The sequence below is a fragment of the Callithrix jacchus genome, chromosome 2, assembly GCF_049354715.1.
Source record: "Callithrix jacchus isolate 240 chromosome 2, calJac240_pri, whole genome shotgun sequence".
Taxonomy (NCBI): domain Eukaryota; kingdom Metazoa; phylum Chordata; class Mammalia; order Primates; family Cebidae; genus Callithrix; species Callithrix jacchus.
Genome location: NC_133503.1, coordinates 33374721 through 33391473, shown reverse-complemented (window position 1 = coordinate 33391473; position 16753 = coordinate 33374721). Strand labels below are relative to the sequence as shown.

General features: G+C 40.8%; 2 protein-coding genes across 4 annotated transcripts in view; both read right to left on the bottom strand.

The window, feature by feature from the left end:
* The window catches only part of CATSPER3 (cation channel sperm associated 3), a 74180-nt gene extending 57551 nt beyond the window's left edge, over window positions 1-16629 (bottom strand). For 2 of the 3 annotated variants that reach the window (XM_035285088.3, XM_003732201.6), the window contains exons 1-2: window positions 11703-11882; window positions 9847-10000 (exon numbers count right to left, since the gene is read on the bottom strand). In XM_035285088.3, coding sequence (XP_035140979.1) covers window positions 9847-10000; window positions 11703-11797 — 249 coding nt within the window. In that variant the 5' untranslated portion in view covers window positions 11798-11882. Of the gene's footprint in view, window positions 1-9846; window positions 10001-11702; window positions 11883-16489 lie in introns of those variants that run through there. The other variant, XM_054249589.2, reaches the window with a different exon arrangement.
* PCBD2 (pterin-4 alpha-carbinolamine dehydratase 2) overlaps window positions 10279-16753 on the bottom strand; it is a 61735-nt gene continuing 55260 nt past the window's right edge. The window contains exon 5 of the mRNA XM_035285102.3: window positions 10279-16729. The gene's annotated coding sequence lies outside the window, so the exon portion shown is untranslated. The remainder of the gene's footprint in view (window positions 16730-16753) is intronic.

The following is a 16753-nucleotide window of genomic DNA, read 5'->3' as shown; positions in this document are numbered from 1 at the left end:
CATTAAGCTTACTGGGACCCTCACCAGAAGCAGGCATTGGCACCACATTTCCTATATGGTCTGCAGAGCCATGAGCCAAAATATAACCTCTTTTCTTGATAAATTACTCAGCCTCAGGTATTTCTTTATAGCAACACAAAAACTGATATGGTAAAATGATACCAGAAGTGTGGTACTGATACAAAGATACCTGAAAATGTGGAAGCAGCTTTGGAACTAGGTAACAGGTAAGAGGTAACAGGCAGAGCTTGGAAGAGCTTGGAGGTCTCAGAAGTGAGGATTTTCTAAGAAGTTTAGAACCTCTTAGAGACTGGTTAAATGGTTTTGACCAAAATGCTGATAAAGATATGGACAGTGAAGCCCAGGCTGCTGAGGTCTCAGATGGAAATGTAGAATCTATTCAGAACTACAGTAAACGTCACCCTTGTTATGCCTTAGCAAAGAACTTGGTTACATCAGGTGATCCACCCACCTCAGCTTCCCAAAGTGCTGGAATTACAGGCATGAACCACCATGCCTAGCCCTTTTTTTTTTTAAGACATAAGATCTCATTCTGTCACCCAGGTGGGAGTACAGTGGTGCAATCATGGCTCACTACAGCCTTGACCTCCTGAGCTCAAACAATCCTCCTGCCTCAGCCCCCTGAGTAGCTGGGACTATAGACACATGGCAGCATGCCTGGTTTTTATTTTTTATTTTTTGTTTCCATATCCTAGGGCCTTGTGAAAGGCTGAACATAATAAGAGTGATGACTTAGGGAATCTACCAGAAGAAATTTCTAAGCAGCAAAACATTCAAGATGTGTCCTTGCTGCTTCTAACAGCCTATGATCAGGTATGGGAGAAAAGTTGGAACTTATATTTAAAAGGGAAGCACAGTATAAAAGTCTAGACAATTTGCAGACTGGCCATTTGGCAGAGACAAAGCCCTACCAGGAGAGGAATTCAAGCAGGCTATGAAGCAACCACTTGCTAGAGAGATTAGCATGACTAAAAGGGAGCCAAGTGCTAATATCTAAGACAATGGGGGAAAGGCCCTGAAGGCATGTCACAGATCAAGGCAACCCCTCTCATAACAGGCCCAGGGGCCTAGGAGAACTGAATGATTTCTGAGGCCAGGGCCAGGGCCAGGGCCAGGGCTCTGCTGCCCTAAGCAGCCTTGGGACACTGCTCCCCACATCCTGGCTGCTCCAGGTCCAGCTCCAGTCTTAGCTCAAATGGCCCCAGATATTGCTAAGACCATGACTTTGGAGAGCACAAGCTGCTGCAAGCTTTGGTGGCTTCCACATGGTGTTAAGTCTGTGGGGTTAGGGGATGCAAGAGTGAAGGACGTTTAGCAGCTTTCCCCTGGAGTTCAGAGGATGTATAAGAAAACCCAGGGGTCCAGACACAAGCCTGCTGCAGGGGCAGAGTCCTCACAGAGAACCTTTACTAAAGCAGTGTAAAGAGGAAATGTGGGGCTGAAGTCCCCACACAGAATCTCCACTAGGGCACTGCCTAGTGAAGCTGTGAGAAGGGAACCACTGCTCTCCAGACTCAAGAATGATAGAGCCATGGGCAGCTTGCCTCCTGAGCCTGGGAAAGCTGCAGGCACTCAACTCCAACCCTTGAAAGCAGACCCTGCAAAGTGTACCCTGAAAAGCCCCTGGGGTGGAACTCCCCAAGGCCCTGGGAGCCCATCCCTTGCACCAGCTTACATTCCCAATGTGAAACCCTGCTCCATGGTTCCAGAGGCAACAGAACATTTCTTGGGTTTTGGGGGGGTGTTGTTGTTGTTGTTTTGATATAGGGTCTTGCTCTGTCACCCAGGCTGGAGCACAAAGATGTGATCACAGATCATCACTCAGGTTCAAGCAATCCTCCCAAGCATCTGGTGCCAGCATCACCAGAAGCAGACATTGGTACTATGCTTCTTATACAGCCTGCAGAACCATGAGCCAAAATAAAACCTCTTTTCTTTATAAATTACTCAGTCCCAGGTATTTCTTTATAGCAAAGCAAAAACCAATATACTACTTCTATGAGTCAACTTTTTTAGATTCCACATGCGTGAGATCATGTGGTATTTGTTCCTCTGCGCTTGGCTTATTACACTTAGCATAATGTCTTCTAAGTTCAGCCATGTTACTGCAAATGACAGGATTTTGTTCTTTATTATGTATGAATAGTATTTTATTGTGAATACTATTTTAAATCCATTTAAAATAAATTCTATTCACAATAGAATACAGCACATTTTAAAATCCATTCATCCACTGATGAACACTTAGGTTGAGTCCGTATTTTGGCTATTTTCAACAGTGCTATAATAAACATGGGATTGCAGGTATCTCTTTGATATAGAGATTTCCTTTTCTTTAGCTATATACTCAGTAGTAGGATTGTTGAACCATATGGTAATTCTATTTTTAATTTTTTGAGGAACCTCCATAATGTTGTCCATAACAGCTATACTAATTTACATTCCTGGCAACAATATAGATGAGTTCCCCTTTCTCCACATCCTCACCAGCATTTATTTATATAAATGCTTATAATTATTTATTATCTTTTTTTTTTTTTTGAGACAGTTTTGCTCTTGTTGCCTAGGCTAGAGTGCAATGGCATGATGTCAGCTCACTGAAACCTCCACCTCCCGGGTTCAAGCAATTCTCCTGCCTCAGCCTCCCAAGTAGCTGGGATTACAGGTATGTGCCACCACGTATTTTTAGTAAAGATGGGATTTCTCCATGTTGATCAGGCTGGTCTCAAACTCCCAACTTTGGGTGATCTGCCCACCTCAGCTCCCCAAAGTGCTGGGATTACAGGCATGAACCACCAAGCCTGGCTCTTTTTTTTTTTTTTAAAGAGGCAAGATTGTACTCTTGTCACCCAGGTAGGAGTGCAGTGGTGCAATCATGGCTCACCTCCTGAGCTCAAACAATCCTCCTGCCTCAGCCTCCTGAGTAGCTGGGACTATAGACACATGGCATATGCCTGGTTTTGTTGGTTTTGTTTTTTCCATGGAGATTGTGTCTCACTATGCTGCCCGGGCATTTTTCTGTCTTTTTTTTTATAAGCTTTCCTGCATTTTTTAAGTTGCTTCTCTCTTGACTCCACGTTCACTGGGTTGCTGGAGACCTTTGGCTATTCCCCAGAGTTCTGGCAGGTTTGCTCCTTTTTTTAAGACATTTCTCTGGATAGACACACATTGGAGTTACCTACTCTGCCATTTTCACTGATATCACACCCCTCTTTCATTTTGGATGGATAGTTTTCCTAGATGCAGAATTTTTTATTGATATTCTTTTTCTTGCAGCACTTTATGACATCCCACTGCCTCCAGCTGCCATGGTTTCTGGTAAGAAATCAGCTGTTAATCTTGCTGAGGATTTCTTTTCAGTGATATGTTGATGGGCTCAAATTCTTTTTGTCTTTGTCTTTCAACAGTTTGAATATGATATGTCTAGGTGTGAATCCTGAGTTTATCCTACTTGGAGTTCATTGATGATCTTAGATGTGCAGATTAACATCTTTCATCAAATTTGTGAAGTTTCTGCCCACTGTCTCTTCACATACTCTCTCTGCCCTCTCTCTCCTCTCCTGGGACATGTATGACATGCATGTTTTTATGTTTGATGATGTCCTACAGGTCTCTGTTCATATTTTTATTCATTCTTTTTTCCTGTTCTTTAGATAGGAGGATCTCAATTTTCCTGTTGATTCTTTCTTCAAATAGCTCAAGTCTTCTTCTTAGTTCCCCTGGTGAATTTTTCATTTCAATTATTGTACTTTTCAACTACATAATTTCTATTTAAATATTTTTAATCATTTATATCTCTTTATTCATATTCTCTGTTTGGTTAGACACCATTCTCATATTTTCCTTTAATTCTTTAGATATGGTTCTTTTTTTTTTTTTTTTTGAGACAGAGTCTTGCTCTGTCACCAGGCACCAGGCTGGAGTGCAGTGGTGTGATCTCAGCTCACTGAAACCTCCGCCTACTGGGTTCAAGCAATTCTCCTGCCTCAGCCTCCTGAGTAGCTGGGATTATAGGGACGTGCCACCACACCCAGCTAATTTTTGTGTTTTCATAGAGATGGGATTTCATCATGTTGGCCAGGATGGTCTTGATCTCTTGACCTTGTGATCCACCCACCTTGGCCTCCCAAAGTACTGGGATTACAGGCGTGAGCCACCACGCCCAGCTAGATATGGTTTTCTTTAGTTCCTTGAACATATTTATATAATAGCTGGGTTTGGGGGGATTGGTTGCAGCTGTTGTTGTTGTTTTGAGATGGTCTTGCTCTGTCACCTAAACTGGAGTATGGTGTCATGATCATGGCTCACTGCAGCCTCAACCTCTCAGGCTCAAGCAATCCTCCCAACGTAGCCTCCCAAGTAGTTGGGACCACAAGCATGCACTACCACACCAGCTAATTTTTTAATTTTTTGTAGAGATGGAGGGGTATCCCTGTGTCGCATAGGCTAGTCTTGAACCCCTGGGCTCAAGCAAAATCCTCCTGCTTTAGCCTCCCAAAATGATGGAATTATAGACACAAGCCACAGTTGCCCAGCTATTTTAAAATTTTTATCTAATAATTTCAACAAATGGGCTTCTTTGAGGATTTTTTTTTTTTTTTTTTTTTGAGGAGTCTCACTCTGTCACCCAGGCTGGAGTGTAGTGCCATGATCTTGGCTCACTGCAACCTCTGCCTTCCAGGTTCAAGAGATACTCACACCTCAGCCTCCCAAGTAGCCGAGATTACAGGTACCCACCACCACACCCAGCTAATTTTTGTATTTTTAGTAAAGACAGGATTTCACCATGTTGGCCATGCTGACCTCAAACTCCTGACTTCAGGTGATCCACCTGCCTCAGCCTCCCAAAGTGCTGGGATTACAAGTATGAGCCAGGGCACCTGGCTGATACTTTCTATTAATTGCTTTTCTTCTTGTGTATGAGCCATACACTCTTGTTTCTTTGCATGTCTCATGATTTTGTTGCTGAAAACTGAACATTTTACATAATATAATGTTGTAACTCTGAAAATTATACCTTCCCCTTTCCCCAGGGTTTGCTGTTGTTCTCTCTTCTTTTCTTTTTTAAATTGACTTTCCTGAACTGATTCTGTAAAGTCTATATTCTTTGTCATGTGTGGCCACCAAGGTTTCTGTTCAGTTTAACGCCCTACTAATGATTGGACAGAAATTTCCTTACATGACTGAAATCAGTAAGCCCCTTGTCAAGGGCGCTCATGGGGGCACATGCTCAATGCTCTAGCAACCTACAACTCTGCCTTAGCCTTCATTTCCTGCTTGCGCAGAGCCTCAAGGTTAGCCAGAGGTGAGAAATCAGGGCTCTCTCAGGTCTTTTCCAGCACCTTCAGTGTGGTTCCCAGGAGTGTTAATAATTTCTCAGTTTCAGTTAACCATGGGCTTTCATACATGTTCTTTTCAATGGCTGTACCACCACCCTGTAAGTTGTGTATTAATTACATCACTTTACAAATGTTGCAGCCAAACCACAGAGAGCTTAAGTAACTTGTCCAAATTCTCACAGTGTGTAATAAGGCAAGAAGCTGGGGCTTGAACCCAAATCTGTATGACCCCAAAGTCTGAATGACACAGAACATTCCCTAGGCTTGCAAACCAGGTCCCTAAACCAGGACACATGCTTTGTGACCCTTACAGACTCAGGAGGGGAATCAGAGGATTCAGGTTCCTCAATTTGTCTCTTTCCCAACCCCTGCCAAGTCCTATACCTAACATGATGTTCCACAGTCCATAACCAGTCTCTGTAAAATTGTGGTGCGGAATTCACTGCCATACCAACATGTTCACAGAAGTGGTTCCAAGTGGATCTGACACATTTTAAGTATTAATTGTGGTATCCCACCACCTCAACTGCTTCTGACACCACACTATGTTTATGCTAACCTTTTCACCCCCAAGAAGGAAATCTGTAATTTATCTTAAAGAAAGATATCTTTAACCTTTTCACTGTAAAATAAACACACATATACAACCACATGAACAAATACATAGCCTAATGAATTATTTCAAGGCCAATATCCCTGTAACTACCACCTAGGTCAAGAAATAGAACTCTGTCATCCCAGAAGCCCCTCATATGCCCCATATCCCAATTACAACTTCCCTCCTCCCGCAAAAATTAATGACTATCCAAATTTTTATAGTAATTCCTTGCACTTCTTTATAGATAAAAACCCATGTATGTATTCCTAGAACAAATAAGCGGTCTTGTCATTTTATAAATTTTTTAAATTCTGGTGTGTCTTTTAAGTCTCCCATTCCTTTTCTCTTTCCTTACAATTTATCTACTAAAGAACCCGGGGAGCTTGACTTGTAAAATCTCCCAGTCTGGATTTTGCTGAGTTCATGCTCATGGTACATACAGTTCAGCATATCCCTCTGTCCTCCATATTTCCTGATCTCCTGGGCAAGATTAGAGGTGCTGTTCTTTTATAGATGGAACATAATTTCTGGTTGTCTCTTTTTATGATGGTAGCAGACATTGATAGTCAGTGCCTAGATCAATTACTTCGTAGGGTATTGAAAAACTATAATATTATATCATTTCTTTTTTATTTATTAAGGGGGACACATCTATAAAAAGATGTTTCCCCTCACCTACTATATGCTTACTCAGTACTGCAATTTACATAAGGTCAGTAATGCTTGATTCTTTCCCTGAATTTAGTAATTATCAAGATAAAGGATTAGTTCCTTATCATCCTCCAAAAGTGGACAGTTTATTTTGGGGTATCTTATAACCTCATAGATTATTTGATGAGTTCCAATACATGGTAATTATTCTTCTTATTGGAGCTCAAACTATCCCATCTTTGACCAGTAGGAAGCTCTTCACATAGTCTCCTAAGCCTTTTGACATGGCGGCCCCAGTAGTCTCTGATAGCTTCCTCGCTATGTCTATGAAAAGATAATCCTGGTTCATCTGGTATACCTCCTGCCCTAGACCTGGAATTGGTTATTTATCAAAGAAGTTCCTGGTTCTCTCTTCCATGAGTATCCTGGTTCTTAAGAATACAGGGGATGACAGAAATAAACTGTCCTGTAATTACTCAGTTGTTCTATCTTGTATTACACACATACAAGTCTCAGAATAACATTACTACTAGTATTCCCATTAAATTGATTACTGAAAATTATTTTAAAACTTTTTATATTGGTTTTCCCCATGGTCTCCCATGTTTTAATCATACTCTATCTTCACTGTCAGAAGATACATTCATTATATACTATATTCTCTCTGTTAAACCACAATTAGTATCAGTTCCACAAATAACTACATACTTAATGCTCATCTTCGGTCCTAATGTTGATGCTTCTCTAGTCATTTTGGTTTGCTGAAACTTATTATTTAGTAAATTATTGAGGAAGGGCTCATAGAAACAATATTCCCCAAGTTTTTGAATATTGATGAATTTGTGTCCTTTATACTCAAAAGTCAGTTTTTCTAATCTAAAACTCTTGGTTCTCATTTTCTTGGCTTAAGTATCTTACATATGTAACTCTATTTTCTTTTGGCATATTATTTTACCATAGCAAAGTTCAATGATAAGTAACTGTCTTCTCCTTATAAGCCACACTGCCCTGATACTTACAGTTTCCTTAAACTCCCCCACTTCCCTTTAAAATCCAGTAATTTTACTAGAGTAGTTTTGGTGTTTATTGTTCAAAGTCCATATTCTCAGGTATGCAATGTGTGCTCTTTCAACACATAGTTTCAAACCTTTAGTTTCAGGTAACTTTTCTTGGATAGATTTTAGCATCTGTTCTGTTCCTTTGCTTTGTTTCTGTTTTGTTTCAAATTCAGGGGCTCCTATTGTCCTTATCCAGGATTTTTCTTCTCCATCTTCAATGTTCATCATTTTCTCTTGACTCCTTTTCATCTCTTCATTTCTTATTGATTTAAAAAATGTCCTACATTTAATCCTATATTTCTCTTAAGCTATTATCTGTTGCAATTAATTGCTCTTAGTCTATTTTAGTCTTCATTTTTGAAATTTTTCTTTTATTTTTTTATCCATGCAATCCAAGAACTTTTTTTAATTTTTCTTTTATTTCTAATTCTTTCCTCAGTTTTGTCTTTTCACTTCTGTTCTTTCCTATCTTAAATCACTTTCTTCAATATGTGGCTTGTTTTAAAGTCCTACGCTACAGTCTTTCCTGTTTTGTAGGCATGTCATTGTGGTGGGCTCTCATTATCTACAGGTTAAGTATCTCTTATCTGAAATGCTTGGGAACAGAAGTGTTTCCGATTTCAAATTTTTTAGATTTTGGAATATTTGCATTATCTTTACCGGTGGAGCAACTCACATCTGAAAATCTTAAATCCAAAATGCTCCAGTAGTGTCATGTCAGTAGAGCTCTGAATGTTTTGAATTTTGGAGCACTTCAGATTCCAGATTTTCAAATTCAGGATGTTCATCCAGTTTTTCAAATTCAGGATGCTCAACATGTATAAGGGTATTATTCTCTACCTTATTCTCTTTTCTCTTAAAGTAATTTTGTACAAGACTTTATCGCAACCCCTTTTTTTTTTCTAAAAACACAACTATAGCAGCATCAATCCTTTTCTATTGTGCTGTTCTACATAAAATTGTTTTCTTAAACTTTTAGAAGATAGTATGGTTCTAATCTCACTGAGCTCATTATTCTGCTTTTGTGCTGTTTAAATAACTTGTGAGGTTCCCTGGTTCCATTCCCCTCCTCCCATTTTATCTGAACCTTCTCTTCCTTCATCTCTATGTCTCCAACCTGCTCAGTTTTTATTCCATTTCCAATATTTATCTTGTCTGTGGAATCCTGTCTTTAAACAGAGTTCTGGCTGGTCAGCTTTAAAAGTGCATAGCATCTGCTGCTCTAGCCCCTTCAAAAATTACCAGGAACCTCTTGACCTAGCCCAGTATTGGACAAGGCAATACCTTTTCTGATATCAAATGCTGTTCTCATCATCAGCCCATCACATTTTTAATGAATACATAATAGCATCCCTCTGTTTCTTCCCCCACAAAGCTAATACTATGCAGTTCTTGTGGCTTGTAGTAAGGAAACTAACTAGTTTTGCTGCAAATGCTGCCTATGGGTTCTTGGCTTTGCTATATAGTTGCTCTGGTTTTTTTGGTTGGTTGGTTGCGACAAGGTCTCACTCTGTTGCCCAGGCTAGTGTGCAGTGGTGCAATCACAGCTCACTGCAGCCTCGAACTCCCAGGCTCTCCCACCTTAGCGTCTAGAGTAGCTGAGACTACAGGTGTGCACCACCATGCCCAACTTTTATTTAAACAGAGATGGGGGTCCCACTTTGTTGCCCAGGCTTGCTCTGTTTTTGAGAGGAGATTTCAAGGAGACTTAAAAACCATGTCACTGACCAGTCATGGCGGCTCATGCATGTAATCCCAGCATTTTGAGAGGCCAAGGCAGGTGGATCACTTGAGGTCAGGAGTTCAAGACTAGCCTGGCCAACATGGCAAGACCCCATCTCTACTAAAACTACAAAAATTACCTGGGCGTGCTGATGTGTGCCTATAATCCAAGCTACTTGGGAGGCTGATGCAGGAGAATCTCTTGAACCCGGTAGGCAGAATTTGCACTGAGCCAAGATAGCGCCACTGCACTCCAGCTTAGGTATCAGGACAAGACTCCATCTCAAAAAAAAAATGTCACCACTGATGCTCTTGTCACCCTCTTCCCAGATTTTAGAGTATTTTTAGAATTCTACGAAAAATTTCTAGAAACAAAATACCTTAAAAATCTTACAATGTTTCCAGAAATAAAGCATCTTTCAAAAAAGATTAAAATTGACCCATTTTGTCTGCTTACCTCAAGAAGTCTGAACAAGCGGTACCTGATGTCATAACTGGTCCACAAGGCCGTTAAAAAGGCATTAGATCCGACAGCACAAATCATAATTATCTTAAAGAAATGGCTCGTTATTACTCTCTTTCCAAATGCCTGAAACTCATCATCTTTCCGCCTGTCAAAAAGTTGAATATAAAGTATGGTTATGGCGCTACAGAGCCGGACGCCCAAATAATGCATACCTTTTTGCAGGCACAAGGCTCTGCTTTCTCCCTTCTGTGAATATAAATGTACGTATACTTTTACATAGCAATGAAATGTTGAATAAATGACCACTGAAATACATATGATGATCATGGATACTCTTTCCCCACTCAGTTACTCAGTTCCCTCTCCCTGGACCTCTGAAAAAGAATGGTCACCACTCCTTCTCCAGCAAAACAGTCATCTTCATTTACTCACTCAACAAATCTTTATTGAGTGGCAACTACATATCAAGCAATATAGTAGGCACTGGGAACACAGTGTGAGCAAGACTAAATATTGCCAGTCTACTAAGCAAAACTGATAATCATCAAATATCACCCATACACATGCTCACATAAATAATAAAAAACTGAACACCCCAAGAGAAAATAGGCACACAACCTACTCATGAAATAAATACCAAAGACCAATAAACTTCTCCAGATATGTTCTATAGCAATACTAACCAGGGAGATGCACCATTATTTTTGTTTATAAAATTAGCAAAGACTTGAACATGGTAAGATCTAATGCTGGCAACAGTGTAGTATGATTTAGCACTGTCTAAAACTGCCAGAAGCATGAAAAACAACCAGCTTTTTTGAAAAGCCTTAGAAGCATTCATTCTCTGACCCAAGAGAATACAACCTGAAATGAAATAACTTCAACTAAAAATGTCTCAGCATTATTTCCAGTACTGAGAAGCTTGAAAACAATTTAAACATCTAACAAAAAGGACTCGGTAAATATTTGTGGTATGTCCATCTTGAAATATAGGCACTAAAATATGTCAACACATTTTTCAGGATTTAGAAAAATGTTTACAATCCATTTTATATCGTTTTGTTTTGTGTGCAACAAAACACAAAAACCAAAGATACAAAATTATCTGTTCAAAATTATCTTACCTGTGCAAAAATGGGTAAAAAAAATCAGCAGGAAATATGCCAAAATGTTAAGTGTCTGTCTATGGATGGTGAGGTTACAGACAATTCTTTTTCCTGTTTATTTCCATTTATCTGTGCTTTGCAATTTTTCTCAAAGAGTACATATTACTGTTTCCCATTATATGTTATAAATGAATACATTCTCATAATAGTTAAAAAATATGGAATATATATCCTTTTTTTTTGAGACAGAGTCTCGTTCTGTCACCCAGGCTGGAGTGCGGGGTGGTGCAATCTCAGCTCACTGCAACCTCCACCCCGACAGGTCCAAGCGATCCTCCTAACTCAGCCTCCCAAGTAGCTAGGACTACAGGTGCACACGACCACTCCTGGTTAATTTTTGTATTTTTAGTAGAGATGGGTTTTTGCCTTGTTGGCCAGGCTAGTCTCAAACTCCTGACCTCAGGTGATCCGCCTACCTCGGCAGGCGTGAGCCACCATACCCGGCCACCACAAAAAAAAAAAAGAAAGAAAAGCCTTGAGATTATCTAACAGTCATTAATAAAAAAGGACAAAACTGAGTTAAACTGGTCATGCAAGTCTACAGGGCACATAACAGGATGCCAACCTCACCGATCACAGAAACCAAATTGTGAGGGAAGAGTCTGAGCAAATGCCAACACCCTGCCCTCACACTTCCGCTTGCACATTTCTTAACAGGCAACGAAGATAGAGAATATTTACTTAAATTTCTTGAATGTTGGGCAAAATTCCGTCAGTGTAGTAACCAGTGAACTAGAACTGACTTTCGACAGGCTCTGGTGACGGTGTTGAGACATTTTCCAAATTTCCAACTTTTATTCCTTGCTTTTATCAACCAACAGAAAATCTCTGCTTAGAGATTTTCCTTAGCATCTGGATTCTGAGAGGCAGTGGAGAAGGGTCCACAAAGGGAATCCTTGCTTTATGAGGTCACTCTTGGGCATTCTGTCACTTTACCAGTCTGAGGCTCCTGAAGTGGGGAGCTCCCCAGTGGGTCTATCATGAATTCTCTTTTCCCAAAGAGACTGAGTGTCTCCATTCAACAAAAAGGCTATGGGCATCCACGTTATGCAGAATCATGAGGCTCTGGGTTAAAGGTGGAAGTCACTAGAAACAGACCACACAAAGGCCCTCCCTTCAAGGAGTGCCCCCAGCTGAAGGGGCTGACACAGGTCCTTTGTAATGTGTTAGAAAAAGTTACAGGTCATATAAAGAAGGGAAACAAAAGTTCTCTGGGCTCTAAGGAAAAGAGAACACATCCAGGGCCCAGCACTGGAAACACCTGGAAGGACAAGAAAAGACTGTGATGGGTTTGACTTAGAACAAAAGAAAAATTATAATCCCAGCAACTTGGGAGGCTAAGATAGCAGGATCACTTGAGACCAAGAGTTTGAGATCAGCCTGGGCAACATAGTGAGACCCCCATCTCTAAAAAAAAAAAAAAAAAAAAAAGGAAATAAAAATTGCAGCAGTATGTGGTGGCTCACACCTGTAATCCCAGACCTTTGGGAGGCCAAGGTAAGCAGATCATCTGAGGTCAGTAGTTCGAGACTAGCCTGGCCAACATGGTGAAACCCTGTGCCTACTAAAAAATATATAAAAATTAGCTGGGCATGGTGGTGGGTGTCTATAATCCCAGCTACTCAGGAGGCTGAGACAAAAGAATCACTTGAACCCAGGAGGTAGAGATTGCAGTAAGCCAAGATCATGCCATTGCACTCCAGCCTGGGCAACAAGAGCAAAACTCCATCTCAAAAAAACAGAAAAATTAGCCATGGGAGGTTGAGGCAGGAGGATCACTTGAGCCCTGGAGTTCAAGACAAGCCTGGGCAACATAGTGAGACTGTCTCTATAAAAAATAAAAATAAAAATAAATTAAGTGGGTGTGGTGGCATGCACCTGTAGTCCCAACTACCAGGGAGGCTGAGGTGGGAGGATCACTTGAGTCCAGGAGTTGGAGGTTATAATGAGCTGTGATCACATCACTGCACTCCAGCCTACATGAAAGAATGAGACCCTATCTCTTAAAAAAAAAAAAAAGGAGATATTATTATATTACAGAAATCCTGAGTTGGCTAACTGCAGGCATGGAATATGCACATATAAACCACCTAGATAGAATATAAAGAATGAGCCTCTGAGGCAGGGATGTTTTAAGTACAAAAGCGATAGGGATTTTTGCTCTGTTCAACTCTCAAGATTAATATATTTTCCTCACTCACCTTCCCCTAACTCCTTTGGCTTTCAAGACAAATCAACACTGTAAAATCTGGGTAGCCCTATTTTACTGTGTAAAATTTTACTGGGTAGCCCTGGGTGTTGTACTAAATGTTCAGTGGCTAAACTGGAAAATTTCCTGGACAACAAAGTTCTTGGTCCATAAGAAAAGGAGGGAACCACCCCATCGCCTCTGCGGTCCTTGGTGTTCCACAAGTACATATGACCACTTGTGGTAGGAAAATACTTTTATGGGCAACCAATAAACTGAACTGGGAAATAACATCTTATGTACTCATTTTCTCCATTTAAAATCATCAACAGCAAAGTTTTAAGAATCACTGGGATTCATGTACCCATGATTCAAACTTTAGCCCCATCTTCTCCCTCTACATTCATTCGCTCGGGGATCAGCTTCTCCTATAACTCCTGCCACATCCTTTAGTTATATACCCCTAAATGTCTCAGGGCTCCTGCCCAACATCCATCTACAGGAGGCTCCTGGGGCAGCTGCTCCAAGACAGCCCACATCAGTTCTCCATCTGTTTCCACCTGCCCAATGTCACTGTGTCCAATCCCCGAGGGTACACAGAAGGCCCTCAGTAAGCATGTGCTACTGAATATGCAAAATAATGGCATCAGGATCCCTGTGCTCACTCACATAGCTAGGCACAGCAGGATTTCATCTCCAGGAAACTCAGCAGTACACTTTTGTGACTTCCCTCTTTAAGTACCAAAGCATACTTTCACAGAAAAGAGATTTAAAAAGTAAAGAATTCTTTCATGCTGCTTGGAGAGGTGAGGGAAGGTAGTCCAATGAAAGCAACAGAGAAGAGCCCAGTTGTTCTTGGTGGACTATATCAGCACAGCCACAGATGAATGCCTTTTTTCTGAAGCCATTGATGAAGACTTTAGTCTGGAAATGAAACTCCAGCTGGGTGAGTGGAAAGCAACAGGAAATCAGAGGTGACAAGCTGATCCAGGGCCTACTGAAATCATCCCTATCTTCTCATGGATTGGTGGACAGGGCAGGCATCCTGGGATGAGAAGCCCAAGGGCCATCTCCAGTGCCCTTTCAGCAGCAACTCACACTCTGCGTGACCTGGGCAGCACCACGTCAGCCACAGATAGCCGGGGAGAGTCAGAGATTGGCAGGCACAGCAGCTTGGTGACTCTGACATCCTCTGGGCAGTGTCATTCATTTACTAGTCCTGAATAACTGGCATTGAAACACAAAGCTCACATATGATGGCCAAACCCTATTACAGCTCCTGATGTCTCATAGAAAACTTTGCAAAACTGAAAGCTACAGAGTCCAACTTTACAGTATGTTTCTGAATGCTGAATCAGAAAGTGTACAGAGTGCTCCCCACTGGTCCAGTAGTTCAGTACATTAATGGAGGCAAGCTTGTGTCCAAATACAATGTACATGCTGCTGCTTTTTGTCTATAGCAAAAACACAAACAGTCAGGCTTAAGCTATTTATCCCAAGGTTTCCTAAATTCTATCAACGTCAGAAAGTAACTATTATTTTCAGAACTTTCATTAACTTCATTGTAGAAAAGGACATCATCAACCATGTTGGCCCCAGTTTACTATCTGTGGAGGTCATGCATGGGGTCATAGGTCGTCTGTTTAACTCCTCTCCAGCAATCATTTAGAAAGAAAATAGAGGGAAGCCAAAGCTTACCACATCAGAGAAACCACTGCCAACATGCAAAGATTTGGAACAGACGGGAACTCGGGGGCCTCCAACTTTGACAGTGTCTCTTTTAAGTTGAAACGTGAGTTACCGGAAGCAAGTTTGGTGTTTCATTCTGTCAGAATTGACCACCATGAGGATTTCCATGGACTTCAGATACGGGATCTTTGATTCTCTACAGTAAAGTCTTTGAGTTCCAGCAGATGCAGGGACCCTTAATAAAGACCTTATGTCTCACCCTCATATAGGTGATATCTAGCAACTTCATTCTCGGGTCTTCACCACTGTTATCATGAACCACAACCTGCTTTCTCCACTGTGCTACATGTGACACATGTTAACAGAGCCATCAAGTTTAGACTCTCAGACTTCCACTCACAATAGAGGAAAAGGGTTCCGTGTAGGGTATTGTAAAACAAGTTAAATGACACTGCAGGAAGCAAACAAACAAATCCAGAAGGCAAAATGTTCTACAGCACAACTGATCCAGTTTTTACAATAAATAAATTACATGGGGAAATGGGGAAGGAAGAGGAGCTTGCCCCAGATCAAGAGACTAAAGAGACACAACAACCAGCTATAATGAGTGGGCTTCATATAGATCCTGGGTTTGAACCAAACTACTGTCCAAAGACGTTCATGACCTTCAGGACAATTTGATTTTTGCCTAGGTATTAGGTGTACCAAGGAATTATTTTGCTAGGTAAAATAATGGTACTGTAGTTTATACAAGAAAATGACCATATTTTCCATAGACACTTACTGAAGGATATAGGGGTGAAATGATAAGCTATCTGGGATTTGCTTTTAAATAGTTTATCAAAGAAGGAAACAGGGAAAATGAAGCAACTAGGACAAAATCTTGGTAGTTTTTATATCTGGGTGATCAGTATATAAGTTTTCAATGTACTATTCATGTACTTTTGAATATGTTTAAATTTTTTCATGCTTAAAAAATTCACGTAAATCCAGGTGATGATTCTCAAAAGCTAATTTTTAAAAATTAACGTTGAAAATTGAAGCTCTTAACTAAAAATCTTTGGTAATAAAAAGTATAAAAGTCCCAAATCTATACTATAGAAAAGAGCTTATAAAAACATAAAGCTTTGTCTTTTCCTTTGAAAGAATTCTAAGAACACAAGTTCTAGTGCTAAGGGTCTGGATCCCCTGGCACCCAGAGAGCCCAGGTGGCTCTTTTCCCACTTCCTCTCCCTGCACACCGCATGTCCACAGGGCAACTGACCGTACCTGCCTCTCCCTGGCCAGCAAAACTAGCCAGAAACTAGCTTCAGAGAGCTCAGCCTCTGTGCCATGTTCCCGTACATCTCTCAGGTTTGGGGTAAGGATGACACGGAGCGGGGAAGGTTTGCTTGTTGTAACAATGAATGATTTCTCTGGCCTCTAAAGAGATGTGGGTTACAAAGATGATCTGTGTTAATTCCACTACCATGATGCTTCAAGTGACTAACAAATGCTTCTTAGATGGATATATCTGCATCATAATCTCATTAGTACAGTCCTGAATTCCTTCAAAGAACACTCTTATTACAATTTTTAAATAATAGATTACCTGATACTCCTTTTTACATCCATCAGTGATACATGGAGTAGGTAGAGCTCACTACTGAATAATACCCAAGTCGCTTCTAGCTTCAGTGGCTGTAGACCCTCAGTTCAGGAGCCACAACGTGCAAATGATGGGGGGAAAAATGACCCTTAGTTCCTCTTTAACTCACTGTAACAGTAAGTCTTGTATTGCCACTCATTCCTGGAAACCACAGACAAGACACTTGTCCTTTCCTTCAACTCTCTGTTGAAAGAAAAAAGTAAAGAA